The following is a 19,833-nucleotide window of genomic DNA, read 5'->3' as shown; positions in this document are numbered from 1 at the left end:
ACACACATCATCCACACACCACAACTTGAGCAAAGAGCTGAGCTTAAATACATCTCCTGAGCCAACAGGTGAAAGCCGGTGGGGGGAGAGCCCGGACGGGGCTGCCCAGGGCAATGAGAGCCAGGTGGAGCCCAGGGAGAAAGAGTACCAAAGCCAGGGAGGACACTTCATCTGCACAGTCCTACCCTTTTGCCAGAGTAATTAAGGCATAATTAAGCAAAATCAGTCCTTAAAGGAACTCCATCCCTGTGCTCCTTGCCATCGGGAGTGTCAGTGACCGTTACCATCTCTTCTTTCACCAGGCCCTCTCTCTGTTTTTCTCCTTGTCTCTCTCTTTCTCCTTGTCTCTGTTTTCTTCAACTTCACTAAAAATTTCCCACCACAGCCACATTACAGATGCTTTTACCAAAGAGCACCTACATGATTTAATGCCTTTCTGGTGCCAATTAAATCAAGCGTCCTAATTAAAGAATTACTAAATTAGCCTTGCATGTTCCTTGTCAGATCATCAGCCATGTTGACTTTTATGCTATTTTCCACTTAAATCTGGGCTTTAAGTGTTTTCTCTCTCAAATTTGTTCTAAAGCATTGTGTGCTATATGTCACGTAAAAGGTCCTCTTTGCTGTTCTTGTGCCACAATACCATAGTGCTAGGGATTTCCTCCTGCACTGTCCTGAAGTGACAACTTAGAGGTGAGCTCCTATCTGCTGTGGGTTGCTGTTTATAGCAACAGCAAGCACTCAGCCTGTTGTGATGTTGGGCTTCCTATCTGTGCCTTCAGGAGAAAGAGGTGATAAGAGTCTTGTGCTTGGGGAAAACAGAAGATCTATGGTGCAGGAGGTTGGTAGTTAAGTGTGCAACACTACAGACGATCCTTATTTTGGAGGAAGTGTCCCTGATCCATATGACCTGAATCAGGGAAATGATTTGATTCTGGGAAGGCCGAAGGAAGTTCAATGGCGTTTGCAATGATGGTTTTGACAAAAATGGTCCTCTACAACTTGCTGCTGGCTTGGAAGGGCATAGTCACCCATGTTAGAACAAGACACAGACAACCCTGATAGTGTGAAAGATTTCTTTTTGCCTTTCTGTTTCTAGCATTTCTTGTTATAATCCCTGCAAAGTCCCCTGTCTGCAGCGAAATAAATGGTACTTCAGAACTTCCAAGGTTAACAATACTAACAGCCTCCTGGCCTATCTGTCTGCATTTTTATGCGTATCCCAAATGGATCTAATTTACCACTTAAATGCTCTGGTTTGTACCAGGAAAAAAAAAAAATGCTGCCTAGATCAAACACTAGGAAATACCTCCTAACACACAGTGCTAAAATGCTGTGGAGCAGGGCTGGTTCTGCGGGGAGTGCAGCTCCTGGAGTTGCAGGATGCTGCATTACCCAGCCCGCGTGGTGCTACCAAAGCTGCAGCCTCAGCTACGGCACTGACCCCTCTCACAGACAAATTAAATAAAATGGTAACTACTTGTGCCAAAAGTCAGCAAACTTTCTGTCACTGGGAAGCTTGTCGTTTGAAACTAGTGCAGGGAAGCACCTCCCTGGGGAGAGAAGGGCATGTCCTGAGCCAGCAAGGCTATGGACACTACAAGAAGCAAGCAGGAAGGGTGGGAAGCCAAGGTGGCACTGGGCACTCTGCACTTCTGTGTCCCTAATAGCACAGAAACAGACTTGCAAGCTGCAGATGGGGACCACCCTATCTGAGGTGCCTCTGCAGCTCTGAGAGCTGGTTCTGAGCTAAATGAGCAAAGGGAACAGGAAGCATTTCCACGTCTAGCACAGGCCACGCAGCAATGGAGTGGAAAATGGCCATCCAGCAGCTCGTTTACATGCAATGTTTTGTTCAAAGAGTCGACAGCCCTGAAGACGCAGCACCTTCTCCCACAGAAATCCTATGAGGGAAAGCAAGAAGGAGCTCAGGTGGTGGAAGACATCAAACCCTGATGAATGTTTATTGGTAGAAGGAGAGCACCTGGGAAAGACAGACTGGAGGGAATAAGAGGGAAGGGCGGTAGGCAGTTACTCCTGGTAGAGCTCAGGTAGGAGAGTGGTGGCTGTAGCTGCCTTGGGTTTTGTTGGCTGTTAGAGTTTTGTAGGCAGCTCCAGTTTAACAGTAAAATGCCTTGTTATGTTCTTTAACTTTGCTCTCCTCTTGTCTGTACTGGCTTGTGCACAAGGTGTTGGAGTTGGGGAAGAGCAAGGTCCTGAGTGACTGAGGAGGTGAGTTGGGACAGGCACACCAAGGGGAGGCTGGAGAGAGCACAAACCAAGTGTTAACACAGACCCTCTTTGGGCTGTGGGAAGAGTAAGGGGACATGAATTTCATTCACGAGGGCTGCTGGAGCCCTGGTGCAGCAGTGGGGTTGCCTTTACAACCCTCCTGCTTGTGCTCAAGGGAAAGGAGGGTGTCAAGCGCTGTCTGTCTATCTCCCTGCCCGTCAGTTGGCAGCTCTCCTCCTTTATCATCCTTGCAAGTTTTATTGCCAAGTTTTTATGCAAAGTAGAAAAGCCTCATTAAGTGATGCTGAAAGTACTCCTCTGTTGATGTTAAAATGTGACAACCGTGTAAGTGAGCAAAATGTTCTGGTTGGGTTAACACTTCGTACAGGTACAAAATGACTCTGTAAGGTGCAGAGCAGGGAGAAATCAGGCCTGGAAGGGAAGGTGAACTGACTGAGTTTTCAAACTGTGTCAGTCTCAAAGTTGGGAAACAAGCCCAGATATCCTCCTTGTAAGTTTAATATCCAGCTACGCATGCCAAATGTCTTCTGACTTCTCTTGCAGAGCTCCAGAGAGCAAATCCAGAAGGACAGTTATGTCCCCTCTGGTTTGCTCTGGTACGTCAGCATTTCTTGCAGCCCATGGACATGCAGGGCTTGGTTTCATGAGACCTTTGGAGCTGCACTGTTGCAATCCTTTGGGGTCTGGTCCTCAGGCCAGATCATCAGCTGGTGTAAATCAGGCAGCTCTGTTGCAGCCAAAGGTGCTGTTGTGATTTATACCAGGTGAGATTGTCCTACACTTCCTTGTGGCTGCAAGCCCCTCTGTCCATCACCTCCAGGAGCATCTGACCCACAAAGCATCAGCTCAGAGCAAATCCTTGTGGAAGAGAACTAGGAGTTATGTTCAGACTTGGGTAACAATTGGAGCAACACTAACCATGAGCTGGGTGCCCAGATGGTCTAAAGAGACCAAGGCACCTCTGGAAGGGAGCTAAAGGATCAGGGTGCTAAGGGGCTTTGGCTTAGAGCTGCTGAAGAAAACATTAAATGGAGACCACTCTGTGTGCCAGCTCCTGCCTCTGTGTGGACTTCAGCACAGAGCTGGGATCCAGAGCAGGGTTTTTTAAGATCAGGCGCTTTGATTTCTTCTCCGAAAGAAATGCTCTGCTGATAGTGTGGTGGGAGCAGAGAGCTGGGGCAGCATGTGTACACCTCCAGGGAAGTCCTCTCTAGCTGGGCAGTTACAGAGAGCGAGAGCACCTTGAACTGCTAGCAGCCTCCGGGGGGGAGGATTTGCAAATTCTGATTCTTCAGCTCCAGATATTAGGAAAAAAAAAGCACTGAGATGGGGATCACAAATTAAAGCCACATAAGGCTCTGGGCCTTGCAGTAGTGCTTTTTTTTTGGGGGGGGGGGGGGTGTCTCTGTTGTGCACAGAGAGCTCTGGGTTCTGCTCCTGAAAGTCAGGACCCCTTCAGCTGCTTTGCCTGGGAGGAGAGTCTCCTGGGCTGGCGCCTGAATGAATCCCTAACACCTCAGAGCAGCTGCTGCCTCAAAAATAGGATTGGACAAGGATTAGATCTTCATTTTTTGGTAATTCCTTTATTATGAAAGTCTCCAAAGGTTACAGAAATGACACCTCTGCTGTTGAGTCTTGCACTGGGAGCAAGGATTTGATTGCTTCTCTTCTGCTTATGCCATGTAAAAATTGTTTTCATCTGTCTGCTGATGGGCTGCAGTGGAAAGCAGAGCACAGAATGTGTAACTGCAGAATTTGTCAGATAAACCAGTGCTTAAAATATCCCTCCTCACTGCATCCCATTACATCTCTTCTCCCTGTTGCCTGTCTCGTTCAGGATACTATTAACTCAATCGCTTTAGTTGTAGCTCTGCTTACAGCATGGCATTAAGTCAAAATAAAGCAACAGCTGCTTGAGATGCAGCAAAATTCATCTCCGCTTTCTATTAGCTGGAGGCTGTGGGCCCATGCTGGGAAGCAGGTAAAAAACAATTCATATAGGAAAGCTGGAAAATTAATTCTGTTGTACCAAAGAGGAAGATTTAGACCACATGAGAATCCATTTACTCCAGTAGTCCCTGCTGTCATTCCTGATTTCCAGCAAGGACATGATGACAGGGGAGATGTTGGCTTGGAGGAGGCAATCTTCATTCAACTGCCCAGGTGAGCAGCTATTCAAAACTTACTATGAATTCAGTTACCTTATAGCTTGGGCTGAATGAAGATGTTTTTATTCCAGGCTAAATGAGATGTTTTTAATGTCAGCTACTAAATTATCTCATGTAATCTAGTTGCTGCCTCCTGCTGAAGCAATGACTATCTGTGCTTGGGAGAGACAGAATAATTTCCCTACGAATGTCTTCAGAGCAGCATGATAGCAACCGTACTCTGAGACTCATTGCAAAGGTGCTGTGTAGCTACCAGGAGCAGAAATCTCTTCCCCAGCCCAGGGTAGACTCCAAGAGGCAGAACAGTCCCAGTGAGGAACTGGGATGTTGGGCTGAGACCTGTTGCTGGCTCTGCCACTGATCTGTGGAGGGATCATTTCCTCACTCACCCATTTAGTTTTTATTTAGATGGGAATCTCATTAATAGTATTTAGGGGCAGAAACTGGGTGGGGTGGGCAGCTCTAGCTCAGGTTCAGGCTGGTAATTCAGGACACGGTCACTAACTGTGCCTGTGGACCAAGGCCAGCTTCCACCTTCAGTGTGTTTGGCTCTTGATGGCAGAGGGAGAGAGGATGCTGTATTAGGAGCAAGCCTGAGGCTGAGCCTCCTTTTCTCCCCTTCTCAGATGGCAGCATTTCCCTCTTCTCTCTGAGCAAGTCACTGTGAATCATTCCACGTGCAGCGTGGAGCCGTGATTCCTGCAAGCTCTCCATCCACACATGCCCCTCTGAGCAGCAGGCAGGTCCTCCGGCTGCTTGTCCATCAGTGCTGCAAAGACCATGGCCGCTTTTTTGTGTCTTCAGCTGGTATCACAGGGCTGTCCATGTCCTCGCAGGAAGCGGCTGGGATAAGGGGCTTGAGCTGGCAGTTGGGTTTGGCCTATCTGCGCCACATCGTAGGCTCTGCGGTGGAGCTGGAGTGTCTTCGCACGCCTGAGTGGCTGTTGTGGTAGTGCTGTGTTCAGGGTGGGTGGTTTGTATCTGCTGGATTAACCACATTATGGCCCTGTAGCATCTTTGACCGTTAACACCAAGTTAATTTGGTGAGGGACAGAGCCCTTCTAACTCCTTCTGCTTCCACAGAGCGAGGTTGTGCTTCAGGTTAGATGAAGCCTGGCGGCAAGTCGCTGAAAAAAGACTGGACGTGCTTTAGCCTTTGAAAGTGGCTGTTGGAAAGCGGCTTGGGCTGAGCAAAGCCAGGTACTCCAGCATCTCGAAAGAGATTCAGACTGGGGTTACACAAAGGGTGTTTAACATGCACAGCAGTGCGCTGGCTGCTGGGCTAGCTGCGCTTCGTGCGTTACTGCTGCTGGGAGCTCAGGGAGGGCCACAAAGCCAGCTCCTAGTAAAAGAATAACGTCATTCAGTATAACAGTCCTGGTGGCTTTACTCTTTGCATCTAAAATGATGAGATCAGGTGCCATCTAGTGTAAACCCATTCTCTTAATGCAGATGTGACTCCATCCAAGTCTCTATTATTTCTTCCTTTCCCCGCTTTGATATGCAAGATCTAAAATCCACAACTGCTGTAACAAAAGCAATTCAACCCTTCCCCTGGGAGATCCTGCAGTAAAAACCTCACCAAGTGCCTGCTGGTGCTGCCTGCAGTGCTAAAGGGAGGACAGCAGAAGTGGAGAGGTCTCAGACCTACACCATCTATTCTGCAGCAGGAGTGGGATGGATGTGCCATGGTGTTGAATCTGTGGCTGGGGGCTAGCGAGGGTGCTCTGGGCTGTCCCTCGTGCTCCTGGCCACGTCTCCTCCCTCTTTAGCTTCTGCAAAATGATCGTGGAAATAGCTTGCTCTTAGGAAGAGTGAATGGGCCTGATCCAGCCTGCATTGAACTCAGTGGGAGATGTTCCTTCCCCTGGGACAGGAGCAAGTATGCTTGTGACTAGTGCTGTAATGTTGTGCTCTGCCCCAGGGTTTCAAAGCATGAAGACTTATTTCACATCCCTCCCCACCCCTGCTGCTCTCTCAGGGGACACTGCTGCTGCGTAGCCACCAGGTACTGGCTGGCCAGAGTCCCTGGGGAGTTATAACCCCTCCAACCACCCCGTCACCAACAGGTCACTAGGCAGTGAGGACAGGAAAGACTCAGGAGGGCAGAAGGCTGAAACCACCCTCTGGGAACAAGGAGGGTTGGTATAAATACAGCTGGTACTGATTGGTGAAGGATGTGTCCAAAAATATTTATTCTTTTCATTCCTGCTAGATGACTTACCAGAAAAATTGGCTTCTTGTGCCTGCAAAAGTCTTTTATGCTTATTTAACTGGAGTGTGACCGTTCATACACTGAGATGCACAGCCACATACTTGCATGTTCACTGGTGTGGTTCTCCCTCCTTATGCAAAGGCAACTAGAAAACATTCAGTTTAACTCTAGTCTGAGATGTAAAGTCATGTTGAAAATTAGGGAAGGGTGAGCTGATGCCTTGAAAGCTTGTACCAGGGGAGCTCTGCTTTCCTGAGGACACAGGGAAGGAGGGGGGATCAGTTCATCACTGCCATGTGTGGGAGCTTTGCTTGGAGCAAATCTGCTGGGTTCAGAGCTTCCAGGGCAAGCCAATCCTGCCTCAGGGGAGGAGAATAAATATTTAAAAATGTAATCAGAGTCATTGGGGAAATGTGACAGTATTTAAATGATGACATAACACGCTTGTCTTGTCTCTGCTGCCTGTGCTAATGAGCATGAATTGAGAGCATTAGAGATCTATCCACGGGCATTAGTGTGTGTGAATCAGGGGATCACAGCCTTAATTAGTCTCATCTTCTACTGGCAGCCAAGCCACTTGCCTGTCCGGTGTGCAGAAACGCCCTCCGATGCTCTGGAGTTACCAGGCTTGGGCATAGCACCATGCTGCTGTCCATCACGGCTCGAGGCCAGACCAGGTAGTGCCTACACCTGGTTGTAGGGGGTTTTTCTCATCTTTGTCTCCCTAAGAGAAATCTAAGCACTTTTTCCTCTTTTCTGGGGAGTTTCAGAAATGCAATGACAACTCTGAGACTTTTTTTTTTAAATCTGTTTTGTATTGGCCCTTTTTTCACTTTAGGAGAACTTTCAGCATTCAGAACAGCTTTTTTGCTAAAACCAGTATTTGTTCTCCCAAATGCTTAGTTTCTACAAGAAAATGGGGTTTTGGGCTGGAGGCAAACAAGTAAAAGCCTGCAGAGAAAGGATCCAGGATTCAAGCTTGTCCTGGCTTTTATTCCTATCCTTCCATGCTCCTAATTCCTCACTGTGGCCTTTTCAGTGAAACCTCATGGAGCCCCATCAGCGAGATTTGGCACAGGACTGGTGTGGCTACTGATCTGTGGTGGATGCTGGGAGGGAATTGAGGCTGTAGCCGCTCAGCCAGCCGTGCTCCTCGGGCTGGAGATCAGTCCTCTGGCATCTCTCCGCATTTCTGTGATGGTATGAAATTAATTTTGAAAAAGAAAATCAAATGGCTGATGTGATTGATTAGATGCCTTTGCCCTGCTACATTTAATCGATGGCAGTGGGTATTTCTTGCATTATATAGTACAAACCAATAGTGATTAGTACCTCATTAACCTTTTCTTTTCTTTTGATTGTCTTCTTGCAGTGTTGTAATAACAGAGCACACAGCATCCCTCTCCAGCCTGGCAGAGATGGGTTTGTAGGCTGGAGAAGATGAGTGCTGATGCTTTTGATGAGGAGTGTGACCCTGCAGCCCTATTACTTCTCTGAGTAAGTGGAGGAGACACGGTGTGAATCATCACCACCAGGAGAGAGATGCTAGTGGGAAGGTTCGCTCACCTCCAGGCTCCCATGGCATAAGCTGGCAAACATCTCAGCCCCGTAACTCTCTGGCAATGGTTGAACAGGGAGCAAAACTCTCAGCAGTGCAAAACCTCTGGTGTGGTGAATGTGCCCGAGGAAGAGAGAACTGCCTGGTGCTCTGGCGGTATTTCAGGGTTGTCACAGCAGGAGTGAGCTGCTCCCCGGTGACTTTTTTGTGTTGCACTTGCCCCTGGGACACGGGACAGTCTCTATTATAATAGATGCAGAGAAAAGGAGATTAGTCTCAGTGACAAGCTGTGAGGATTAACCCCCCTTTCTCCCCGGGTGTGTTTGTCCCCCCACATCTGCGCAATTAGACCTTGAAGCTGAGTTTTCCTGCTTGCTGGGCCGAGCTGTGCTCCTGATGCAAACCTGCGGGAATAGTGTGTACCACTGCAGTCAGTCAGCTGGATTTCCCCCGCTGCAGAAAATGTGGTCGGGAGGTCAGCCCATAAATCCTGCTAGACTGACAGGCTTCCACAAGTAGTAGACTTAGATAAATTTATTTGAATTAGATAAATGTCTTCTAATGAGATTCGCTCTGTGTGAATTTGTCAGTTCTCAGTGTAAGTGAAGCCCCTGAATTTCCCACCTGCTGGGAGGCTGAACTTGTGCAAATGAGCTCTGAGATGCTCAGGCCTGTGCTGAAATTGTCAGATATATTAAGAGAGCTCTTCAGAAAGGGGCTGTACTTCCCTCAAATTCCTTCGGTACTCTCCAGCCACAGTGGCTGCTGTAAATAAGCATCACAGCTCATGCGTGATGTGCTGCACTGCCTTGGGTGCCTCAACTGTAGCTCCAAGAGAAGTCAAGGCTCTGGTGCGCAGACACCCAGTATGAGGCAGTCCTTGCCTGAAGGGTCGAGACTAATTAGGCCACTGGGCTGGGGAAGTGATGTACCCAGCAGGAGGAGAATTCAGGGTTGGAGGCAGAAATTTGTACCACGGCACCCCCCGTGTGCAAGGTAGACCCCAGATCGTGTGTAAAGGCAACACCGAGGATAAAGAGTCTGTGCTCTCCCCTCTGTCAAAGCACCCTGCAACTTCACATGCGAATCTAGCTAGTCCTCCTCTGCCACCCAGCTCATCTAGGTGAGAGTATTGGACTTGCTTGACAATTTCCACAGTTAATATAAATAAGCCCAGTCCTGTGGAGCGAGTTACTTGCACCCCTAAGGCTGGCTCCTTCTGCGTGTGTTGCCTACGCCACTGCTCCGGAGACTTCACCTCTCACACCCAAGGACAGTCAACCCTCGTCAACAGGCTCTGTGTCCTTTATACACCGAGAAGTTTAACAGCCAAGGTGCCCAAATCAGAGACCAGGCAATGACAAAGACTGATCCTCAGCAAGTCTCTGCTTTGCCTGTCTGTAACATCCAGGCCCACATCATGACTTACAGATGATTTGTGCTGGGCATTTTGGGAAGAAAAGAAAAAAAAAAAAAAGAGGCTGGTGACGCAAGTGGCTTTTTCTTTCAGGCATTTCAAAAAGGACTCGAGAGAGAGTAAGTGCAAGAAATTGCCGGAGAGGGGAGGATTGCAGCTTTTAAATCACCTGGCACTGCGATGCAGGGTTACGCTCAGTGGTGTTGGCACAGTGGAGAGATCACTGCAGGCAAATCTGGGTGCAACTTTGTTTAGTTGAAAGGGTTTTTTCACCAGAAAATGTAGCTTTATCTAAAGTGAATGCTTTCCCAAAATGTGGTTTTGTTTTAACTTGAATTGCTTTGACTCTGGGTTTTAATAAGTGTCAAAGCATTCCAATGGCATTAAACCAAAATATTTCTGGTAATATAGGTGAAACTACTGCTCTCTGTTTGATTTGATTAACTTTTTAATCCAAGCAGTATCTAAATGACTGATAAACTGTAATCCTGTGGTATCCACCCTATGGAAACAGTAAGTCTCAGTGGTTTGGAGCTAAAATTCTCATCTTTGATCTTCTCTTGCACAATGGAAAACAACAAATTCCCGCCCAACTGAACCTGTTTCAGGCTGGCTTTGCTCAGTAACAGTCTCAGTGTGGCACTGAGCAATATGAGCATAAAGATTTGTAGATACTCAGATACAGAAGGTTTTAAGAAGTGTCTGAGTTCCCTACCTCCTCTGCTTGGCTGAACCTTGCTCTTAAGCATCTGCCCCTGGCTGTTGGCTGGCATACGTCAAATTGAACTTGGTCTGATTAAGCATGGCAGCGCCCATAAATTGGCAACATTCCTGTTGCGAGTGGATTACATTTATGCTCATAACTCAGAGCTTTGAAAATCCCCCTTGAAATGATGATTTCTCACTGCTCCTAGAGCTTTTCTTTAAATCCGACTTCTGCCTGTTATACCTGGAGCTGAAGAGACGGAGCATGCGTCTCTGCTGTTTGTGCAGCTCCCAGCACAGTGGGGAACTTGTGCCTAAATTGTGCTGGATTCGGCTTTACCGCAAGACAAATGGTGAGGTGGTGCTGGAACCCACGGTACTCAGGACTTCTGTTAGAGAACCCTCGTGATGTTTTTTCCTCTGCATTGGCTATTTCTGTAGACTGCTTAACTGCAGCACTCGGCTGATTCTTGTCCATGCTGAGGAAAGAACATGTTCAAGCCGTTGCAAACCAGTCCAGCCGGCCAGGGACAGAGGATTGGGAGCCAATCTGCTAAACAGGGATTATAGCCAAGAGGCAGCCCTGAGTGCCAGCCATCTCCTAATACTGCCTTAAGGAGCCTAGCAGCACAGGCAGCTGTTGCTTCCTCCCTGGCCATCCTCGCAGTTCAGCTCAGTCCTCCAACTCTGCAGCAAGGTGTTTCCAACCAGAATTACGTTTCGTTGTCTTCTTGCTACAGTGCCTTTTAATTAGGAGCGCAGCTGCTCTGGAAACATGGAGCTCACTTTTCAAAGAGTGCTCTGGAAAGTGATTACAATGGATTAAAGCAGAAAGGTTAGGCAATTTATTCATCTGGCACTTAGCAAATGCATCGGATTATTTTGTGCTGCAAGGATGATTTAAAAAAGAAAATGAATAACACCTTTTCGGCTCTTGCTAGCCTTAAGGCACTCTGCTGCGCAAGCTAGGTGTTGGATCTGAAATGCTGTTTGAGAGTTGAGCTAAGCAGTGTCCGACTGCTTCAGCTCAGCTCCCAGCTGCGTGTGAGGGTGCTGGCGTTCCCTTGCCGGTGTTTGTGTAGCCCCTCCGGTTAACAAAGGTCCAGTTCAGCCAGGAGTTCCCCCAGGAATGAACATGGACTCTCAGCGTTCACTAATCCCAGCTCCAAAGGACCGTTTACCTGGACGTTTGCTGAGTAATGCCGTTTGTACCTGGCGTGGACTTTCCATCCTGAGCACTTGCTGCCAACTCCCCAGCTGGCAGAGCTCCCTTTCTGAAAGGACTATTTTGTTTTACGGTAGTGAGAATCTGGCCCGTTGAGCCACGCAGCTCTACACAGGTATGGCAAGCTGCTGTGAGGCATTTGTTCAGCAGTGTTACTTGTGCTGAGAAAACTTTGAGAGGTTTTACTCGGGTGTGGGAACACTCCTGTGCCCAAGAGCTGGATGAACCCCTTCTCTCCCCTCTGGCCCAAGGCCATGTGCTGCTCTTTCTCAACTGCATGGCTTAGGTGCTTAAAGCAGTGGAAAGGATAAAGCCCCTAGAAATTAATCAGCTTCACTTCAAAGCTGAGGTTCTATGAGAAGATCTCAGTCCCTTTCTTCTCCAAAGGAAAAGCAGTGGGGGTCCCTGGCTGGACAGTGCGGGATGAAGATCCAACTTGCACAATGTGTGAACAATCGAAATCTGCAAAACATCTGGGGATTAAAATTGTGTGTTCTGTGAACAGAACCTAGAACAGGCACCACATCCAGCCCTGTTCCAGAGGGGTGCCTCAGAGCTGTCCTATGCCACGTAGCAGCTGGATGGGGCATCCCAAGGATGAACAGCCTCCGCTGGCAGGGCTGTAGTAGCAGCCAGAAAACAGAATTATTTCCAAATGCAGTTACTCGTGTGGATGTTGTGCACGTTTCTGCCAGGTAGCATTGGATTGAACTTGTCTTGGGAAGCTGGCTTTGTGATGGTTTCTGGAGTAGTGGTCAAAATATCAGGGACCAAATGCCACCGCTGGGCAGCTTCGGCCACTGAACACCCGTGGTGGCTGTGGTTTGGGCATTGCTGTGCTCTGCCGAAGTGGGAAGAACTGGATGTGCTGCTCCAGTCTGGAGCTAGTGCAGCGCAGGGGCAGCTCTTTGCATCTGCTTGTGTTAACTAATTTACTTGGTGTCTTCTCGGAGGATAAAAAAAGGTTGGAGATGCTCAGATACGGCGCGTGTGGGAACAGTAGTACTTTAAATAGAGGAGTCTTTGAGCGGGGTACTAAGCATTAAAATTGTGTTTGAGTGCAATTCAAAGACATGCAATACCTTGTTTGCCCTTATTTTGTTTGGCTGAGGTAGGCGTATTTTTGTTTTTACTCACTTTTCTGTCCTATATTGTCGCTTTTTTCCAGTAATGTTGACTGTTCCATCTGCTTATTTATCACCCACAGTTAGAACCTGAATTTCAATTAGCAATCTGCTTTGTTTCGTTTTCTTTTAAAAAAGGCATTGAAAGCTCCAACAAAGCTTTAATACCTAAAACTATTTGTAATGCAGCTGTTAAAGCTCTTCCATCATATCCATGAACAAAATGAATTCTCTTGCTATCAAGATGCATCTGATAAATTAGGTTTAATCCTCCTCTACTGCAGCAGATAGAAGGCACTTCAGCGAAGACAGAAAGATTTCAAATGACTGAGACAGAAAATGGTGTTTGCTCAGTGCTCCGGAGATGTAAAAGAAACTAAAACCTCATGTACTAAGAAATAATTCATCCAGCAACTGGAAAAGCAGTCCCTGGATTTCTGCACTGACTTCTAATGCTGATGCTTCACTCTTGCATCTGAAGTAGTAGTTAGGGGCGTGGAAGCAGAGGAGCGAGCGGCTAGGTGTGTGGCAGCGTCCCAGGCAAGAACGCGCTCCCCTGAATCCCACTGATCCACGCCGTGGTTTGCGATTCCGGCTGCCTGCGGCCCTGCCAGCAGCTCGAGCGCTGGATCTCGATCCCCAGGAGCCCTCATAGGAAGGGCTTCTCGGGGCGGCTGTATTTGCCAAATGAAGGGGGGTTAATTGCAGTGCCTTTGGGTTTGACTCCAAGCCCGACATCATAAATGGCTTCAACGCCCTGTCAGTAACACACGTGCCTAAATGCCATTGACTTGTGATTAAAATGAAGTTACCAGTTAAAATTACCAGTACTGTAACAACAATCCACCATCTGGCACACTGGGCAATGGAAAAACAGCCACGCGGGTCAAGTAACGGGTGCCGCGTGCCCCGGGCAGGCTGTTCTCCTGGGGTGCGAGCCGATTCCTCCTGCTCACCAGTGCGGCTTTCCTGTCCAGCAGGCCATGCTGGGGCGCTGGGCCAGGGCGGCTGGACCCAGGGTGGGAGCAGGAGCGAGAGCCCTCCTGCGGGGCGGACAGGCCCGGGGAAAAGCGATCTTTCCCCGTGCCGCCGCTCTGCGGGCAGGAGGCCAGGCCTGAGGAAGAGCGGACGGACTTTACATCTCCGCTGTCCGCCCTGAGCTGCCGTTCCTCCGGCGAAGCGGCTTCCCGCCTGTGCCGCCTCACCCCGGGACCGGCTCCCTGGCTGAGGTGGCCGCTGCTTCTGTGTGCCTCACTCCTGCGATGAGCTGCACGCAGGCCTCAGCCCGGGCGGTGGGCGGTGCCGGGGCAGGGCTGGTACCGCCCCGTCAGGCCGGTACCCCGCCCCCGGCGGTGAGGCGCGGTAATGAGCGGCGGGCGGGGGCGGGGCGCTGGGGCGGGGCGGGGGCGGTGGCGGGGGGGGGGGGGGCGCGGTCCCGCCGCCGGGGCCGCTCTGTATAACCCGTCTCCCGGCAACGGCGGGCACGTCACTTCCTGGGGAGCCGCCGCGAGGCGCCGGCGAGCGGGCGGCCAGGTGGAGTGGCGCGTGCGGCGCCGCCTCAGCCGGCGCCGGGGTCCGGTTCGGACCGGTCCGGGCCGGTGGTGCCCGCGCGCGGCGCGATGAGCGCGGAGCTGGACGGGCTGTCGGTGCACTCCTCCTCCTCCTCGTCGGGCTCGCTGGGCTCGGCGGCGGGGCCGGCGCCGCGCCGCTGTCGGCCAACGTGCGGCGGCTGCACCAGGCGCTGACGGCGCTGCTGAGCGAGGCGGAGCGGGAGCGCTTCATCCTCTGCCTCAACGCCTACCACGGCCGCCGCAACGTCTGCGACCTGGTGCGCTCCCTCCGCGCCCTCCTCGACGGGCCCCGCCGCCGGCAGCTCCTGCCGCTGCTCCGCCTCGTCCTGCCGCGCTCCGACCAGCTCCTCTTTCGACCAGTACACCGCCGAGGGGCCCTACCTGCCGCCGCCCGGCCGGCCCCCGCCGGCCCCCGCCCCGCCGCCGGTGGTCCCCGGCGAGCTGCGGCAGGTGACCCTGCGGCGGAGCAAGGCCCACGAGGGCCTGGGCTTCAGCATCCGCGGCGGGGCCGAGCACGGCGTCGGTATCTACGTGTCCCTGGTGGAACCGGGCTCCCTGGCCGAGCGGGAGGGGCTGCGCGTCGGCGACCAGATCCTGGGTGTCAACGGCAAGTCCTTGGACAGGGTGACCCACGCCGAGGCTGTCAAGGTAAGCCGGCTCCGGACCGGGCTCCGGCTGCTGTGCCCCCGTCCCGCCCGTCCCGCCGCCTCCGCCCCGTCCCGGGCTCCGCTTCATCCCCGCCCCGCGGTTCGGCCGCTGTGCGCCCCGACCCGCTTCGCCCCTCCGGAGCCGGCGGCTGTGTGTGTGTGTGTGTGTCCCCCTCCCCGCTCCCTCCCTCCCTCCCTTCCCCGGGTGTTGTCCCTGTGCGCCCCGTCCAGCTTCACCCCCTCCGGCTTTGGTCGCTGCTCCGTCCCGCTTCAGCCGGTGGGACAGGAGCCCCTGGGTCCCCATCTCCGGGACGCGGCGGTGGAAACCCGCAGCCCCTCCGCGGAGCGGAGAGATCGTGCCGGAGAGATCGGGCTCGTCCCGCCGGCGTACGGGCACCGGCAGTGTGTGAAGCCGAGCCGGCAAGCTTACGGTGAAAATAACGGTGCCAGCTGATAGCAGGGGCAGCGAGTAGCTGCCGGGGGTCAGCCTGGCATCGGCTGCAGCTCTGGGCACGGCAGGTTCGTCCCCTCGGGGCCAGGCGATACTTTTTTTTATCACAAAGTCTCTGAAACGTCTCTGAAACAAGCGATGCTGCTCCTGTGTTCCTTTCAGTCTGGGAGGCTTGTGGAAGTTGGAAATCTGCTTGAGGCAGGTTTTAAGGCATGTACTCTAGCCACTATATCGTGTTTTCTCCTCGCAAAGGTGGAGAAACTGAGGCATGGAGAAGCAGAACGACCCCCTCCCCGGACTGCATAGTGCCCAAAGCAGATCCCAGATCCCCCCCTGACTGTGTCAGGGGGAGAAGGAGAACAGTTACACAACTGAAGTGCCCCCGGCTCTTCCCGCAGCACAGCACGTTTCCATGTGCCCTGGAGACCTGTTGTAGTACATAACAGCAAGGGTGCTATCGATAAAAGCTTTCATGTGAGGCTGGGTGGGGGAGCTCCATAAACTGTGGGATTTTCACCTGAAGCTCAGTGTTTTGAGGCAAAGTCCATGTTTGAGTGACCCAGACCATTCACAGAGATGATCTTGTGGCTCGTGGGCTCAGCTCAGAGCATTCCCATGGCGCAGCAGTGCCAGGCACAAACGTATTGAGCTGGAGAATCGACTTTTAGGGCAGCAATTTGTAGGCAGCGTGTGGAGAGCTGGCGTCTGGGGTGACAAGACTGTTTTGCAGCTGTTTGTGCTTTAATTCTTCCATAATAAGTTAAAGCGCTTGTGTTTGCAGCCTGCTTCATGTGGTGCGTTCCTCCGACAGTGCATTAATCTTGCATGGCTTTGAACAGCATCTTCACAGCCAACCTGTGTGTTCCCTGCCCCATCTTTAAATCTGCGCCCCAGGCAAGGGCATGTCTTCCAGGCTGGAAATGAGTCCCTGGTAATCTTGAGACCAGAGAAAACATTTGTAGGAATTTTTTGTTGTTGTTGTTCCTAATGATAAGACAACAACGGTGTAAGCTTTCGGAAATTAGTCTGCAATTTTGTGCCCTGAAGATTGCAAAAAACCCATATTTTGGCTATGGCATTGGGATGGGTAGAAACCAGGTGTCAGGAATGCTCTGGTCTTAAATGACTTCATCTCTAATTCAATCCACTCTGCTGGGTAATTCACATCACTTTCTGTTTGTTCTCTAATATAATGTACATGAAGTCTTTTAGACGTTATTAATACTGAGTGAAACTAAGTGCTTCCTGCACAGAAATAATTCCTGTAGGATGTAGTTTGCCAAGGGGTTGTTCTGTGACAAGAGCTATATTTTATTAATGTGATCCTGATAGGAAAGAGAAGCTTAGAAATTGTCTGCTTGTGAGCTGAACTTTAAACAACAGTTTCATCACGCACCCAGTTGGGCTGGCATCTTCTAGAGCTCCTGTGGTCTTGTTACATCTGGGAAGGGTTTATGACCCACGTAGTGGTGGTAGAAACGCTTTTCTTGGGAAGAGTCGCAGAGTGATTTACAGTACAGCTGTAATAGTTCCTTTGGAGATTTTAAAATTAAGCAAGTGCTAATTTGTCCTTGCATGCTGCATTTGGCTGGGGGGGGTGAGACGAATGAAGAGTAGATCGTGTTCAGCGATGCTTAAGGGCAGTCTTTGGAGGATTTCCCTGGGGTTAATATATGAATACCTCAGCCTAATGTTTTGGACATCGTGCAGGGTGTCAGAGCTGCAGGGACAAGAGGTGGTGGTGTACAGGGTGGCTTGACCCCGTGTTCTCTGCTTCCCCTTGAAACCTGGGATCTCGAGCTCAGTCTTGATGTAAGTGTTAACAGCTCCAGAAAGCCTCTGGCTGTGGTCCGGTCTCCTCGAGCAGAGCAAACCTCACCATGTCCTAACATCCTCACTGATGTCTGTTGGTCTGCTCTGTAGTGGGTCAATGGAGAGAGAAACGTTGGATAAACAGGCTTGTACCAGAGCTGGGTTTGGTCCTGGAATTTAAGTGTACACTGTACTCAGGATCAAATACAGAGAGGGGAAAAAGGTGAGCAGAGGGGCTTTCTTAATACAAACCCATGGCTGCGTAGCTCGATCTCCCAAACGCTGTCTGCCTGCTTCAGACGAGTGGATGTGGTGAACTCTCTCTCCGTCAGAAGCTGTCTGATTAAAGCACAGCTCCCGTTTCTGCGTGTGGAGAGATGGTCTGGCTCTCCATCTGTCTGAGAAGGAGCACGTTCCTGTGCTGCACTTCCATCTTGACTGTCCTGCAGCAAGAAACTGTCTGTCTAGGACAGCGTTGTTATTCATAATATGCAGAACGTGGTGTTGTGAGAGAAGTTGTCAAAGCTTGTGTTCTTCAGGGTATAAGACGATTGCAGAGATCAGGAAGGCTCTTCCACTGCTGGCCTGGCCTGCTCCCAGGCACATCGCTTTCTCTGGGGTGAGCATGACAAACTTACTGAACCAGAAATCAACTTTCTGTCTGTCAGGGTGCTCAGAGATGCCCAGCTCTGAATACGGGCAGGGAGGCAGCTGTTCAGATGGAGCAGTGAATAAATACGTAGTCTTAACTTGTTTGTGCAATCTTGTGAGAGCATTCACACAGTTGTTACTGCATTCATTTTACAAGTCGTGATAGCTCAGTTGCCTTCTTTTCGTGCATGTCTGGCCATGCAGGAGTACCCCAGCCATTTCCAGCACTCCTCTCTAGGAGGAGAGAGGCACTGACTGTGGAGTAGGAGCAATTTCTGTCTTCTGCCTTGTTTTTTCAGGCATCGCTCAGAGCCGTGATGTACCGAAAGTGGAATCATGGCATCAAATGAAAAGTGCCACAGCACTGGGCAAAGAAGACAAAAGTAATGAGCTGCATTGCTGTCCTAGCTGAAAACTGACTGGTGGCCTGTGACCACTGCAATAGGGTTTGTAGATATTTTAGTGTAAATTAGATAAAAAAGTGGAATTCTGACTTAAATGACAAGATTACCTAAGCATTCCAAATCAATTCACTTAATGACCAGCTTCTTAACCTTTATGTGAGTAGCAGAGTTTTATGCCTTGTCTGCTTTGTGCTCGCTGTTTCATCCAAATCAAAATTAAGTGACTCCATTACAATTATAGCTCTATCATTGCAGCATTCAAGAGTGCACTTTAGCAAAAGATCACTGTAATTTGAATTATGGTGTAAGTGAAGAAGTTTGTATTGTCTGTCATATTTTTAGAGCTTGCTTGGCTTTCATCAGCCTTGCTATATTGTACACGGTTGATATTGTAGCAGTCTTACTGAAAGTTTGTATTGATAAGCTGTAATATTTTGTCCAGAGCAGTTAAAATTGAGGTGCTTGTGGGTTTAGACCATCAAAACGTTACACAGGGAGGTATTTCTCCTGTATTTCTCCTCTACTCTGGGGTTTGCATTAAACTTGCACTCCCTTTCTCCCCCACCCCTTACTTTTGTTGCTTTGTAGTAGGTTTTTATGTCCTTTAAATCATTTAGGGAGGAAGGGGACAAGAGAAAGTGTAAAGTATCATGACTCTGATGAATCATCTGATTGAGGATTTGGCTTAATGAGCTACACCAGCCTCAAGAGCTGCACTGATTCCACCATTTGCCCTGCTGTGTCTTTCTGTTCATGCTGACAGCTTGATCAAAATCACCAAAACTAGACTAATTTGTATGCATCGGTCTTAGGGAGCGTGATTTTTTTCATCTTGGTGTAAATCTGTGGTGGCTTTGCCAAAGTCAATGGACTTCCATTGAGTTTATTCTGAAGGAACTGGGGTAGTTCAAGTCCACTGTCTTGGGTTCTTCAGAGCAGCTTTGGAGAGAAGCTGCAGGTTTTGCTGCAGGCATGGTGGGGCTGGGGGAAGGCTTGTGATGAGGCAGATCTGTTACTGACAAGGCAGAGGTCTCCAGAACACAGTGCCGTGCTCTGCCAGCGTGCCGGCTCTCCCTCCTGCTTGCGAGTTGCTCCCTGCTCCAGCCCTGCACGGGAAGGGGAGGCTCGCCTGCGATGGAGGGGGATCGCGTTGCCAGCTGCCACGGGCTCTCTGCTCAGGCAGAGGTTTTCACTCCTTCCAAACCAACCTTTCCATCTCCTGCTCTGATAGTGTCAAGTGGGCATTTAAAAATAATTAAAAGGGGATTAAAATTGTTTTTATGTTCTATTCATTTGGACTTTCATGATGGCAAACAAGGTGATCTCTTCAGAGACCGTAATATTTCACAGGAGGTAGAAAGGGCTCCAGCTGCTTGTGCTCAGGGCGCTTGTGGTATTGCTAAAAGACTGCTGAGAAATGACAGAAGAGATGTGCAGCCCTGAGCCGTGGAAGCATATTTAGAGCAATTTTACTTTCCAGGCAGCTTACAAGAAAGCAAATCTCATTTCATTATTTCTTGTGATGCCTAATTAATTGATTATCTGAGACTGCTTATTTGCTGTAGTCAGTAATCAACCACTGTACTGTACAGGCATTGTAACAGCTTGTAGGAGTGAATGCAGCTTGGTTTC

At 50.0% G+C, this 19,833-nt stretch overlaps 1 protein-coding gene across 1 annotated transcript in view; it reads left to right on the top strand.

Annotated features, from left to right (window-relative positions):
- The first annotated feature begins 14,284 nt into the window (after window positions 1-14,284).
- Window positions 14,285-19,833, top strand: part of WHRN (whirlin) — a 55,304-nt gene continuing 49,755 nt past the window's right edge. The window contains 3 exon segments of the mRNA XM_050907873.1: window positions 14,285-14,345; window positions 14,348-14,586; window positions 14,588-14,884. Coding sequence (XP_050763830.1) covers window positions 14,285-14,345; window positions 14,348-14,586; window positions 14,588-14,884 — 597 coding nt within the window.

This window comes from Gymnogyps californianus, chromosome 18, assembly GCF_018139145.2.
Source record: "Gymnogyps californianus isolate 813 chromosome 18, ASM1813914v2, whole genome shotgun sequence".
NCBI lineage: Eukaryota > Metazoa > Chordata > Aves > Accipitriformes > Cathartidae > Gymnogyps > Gymnogyps californianus.
Note: the sequence above shows the minus strand (reverse complement) of the source record. Positions and strands in the feature narration are given on the sequence as shown.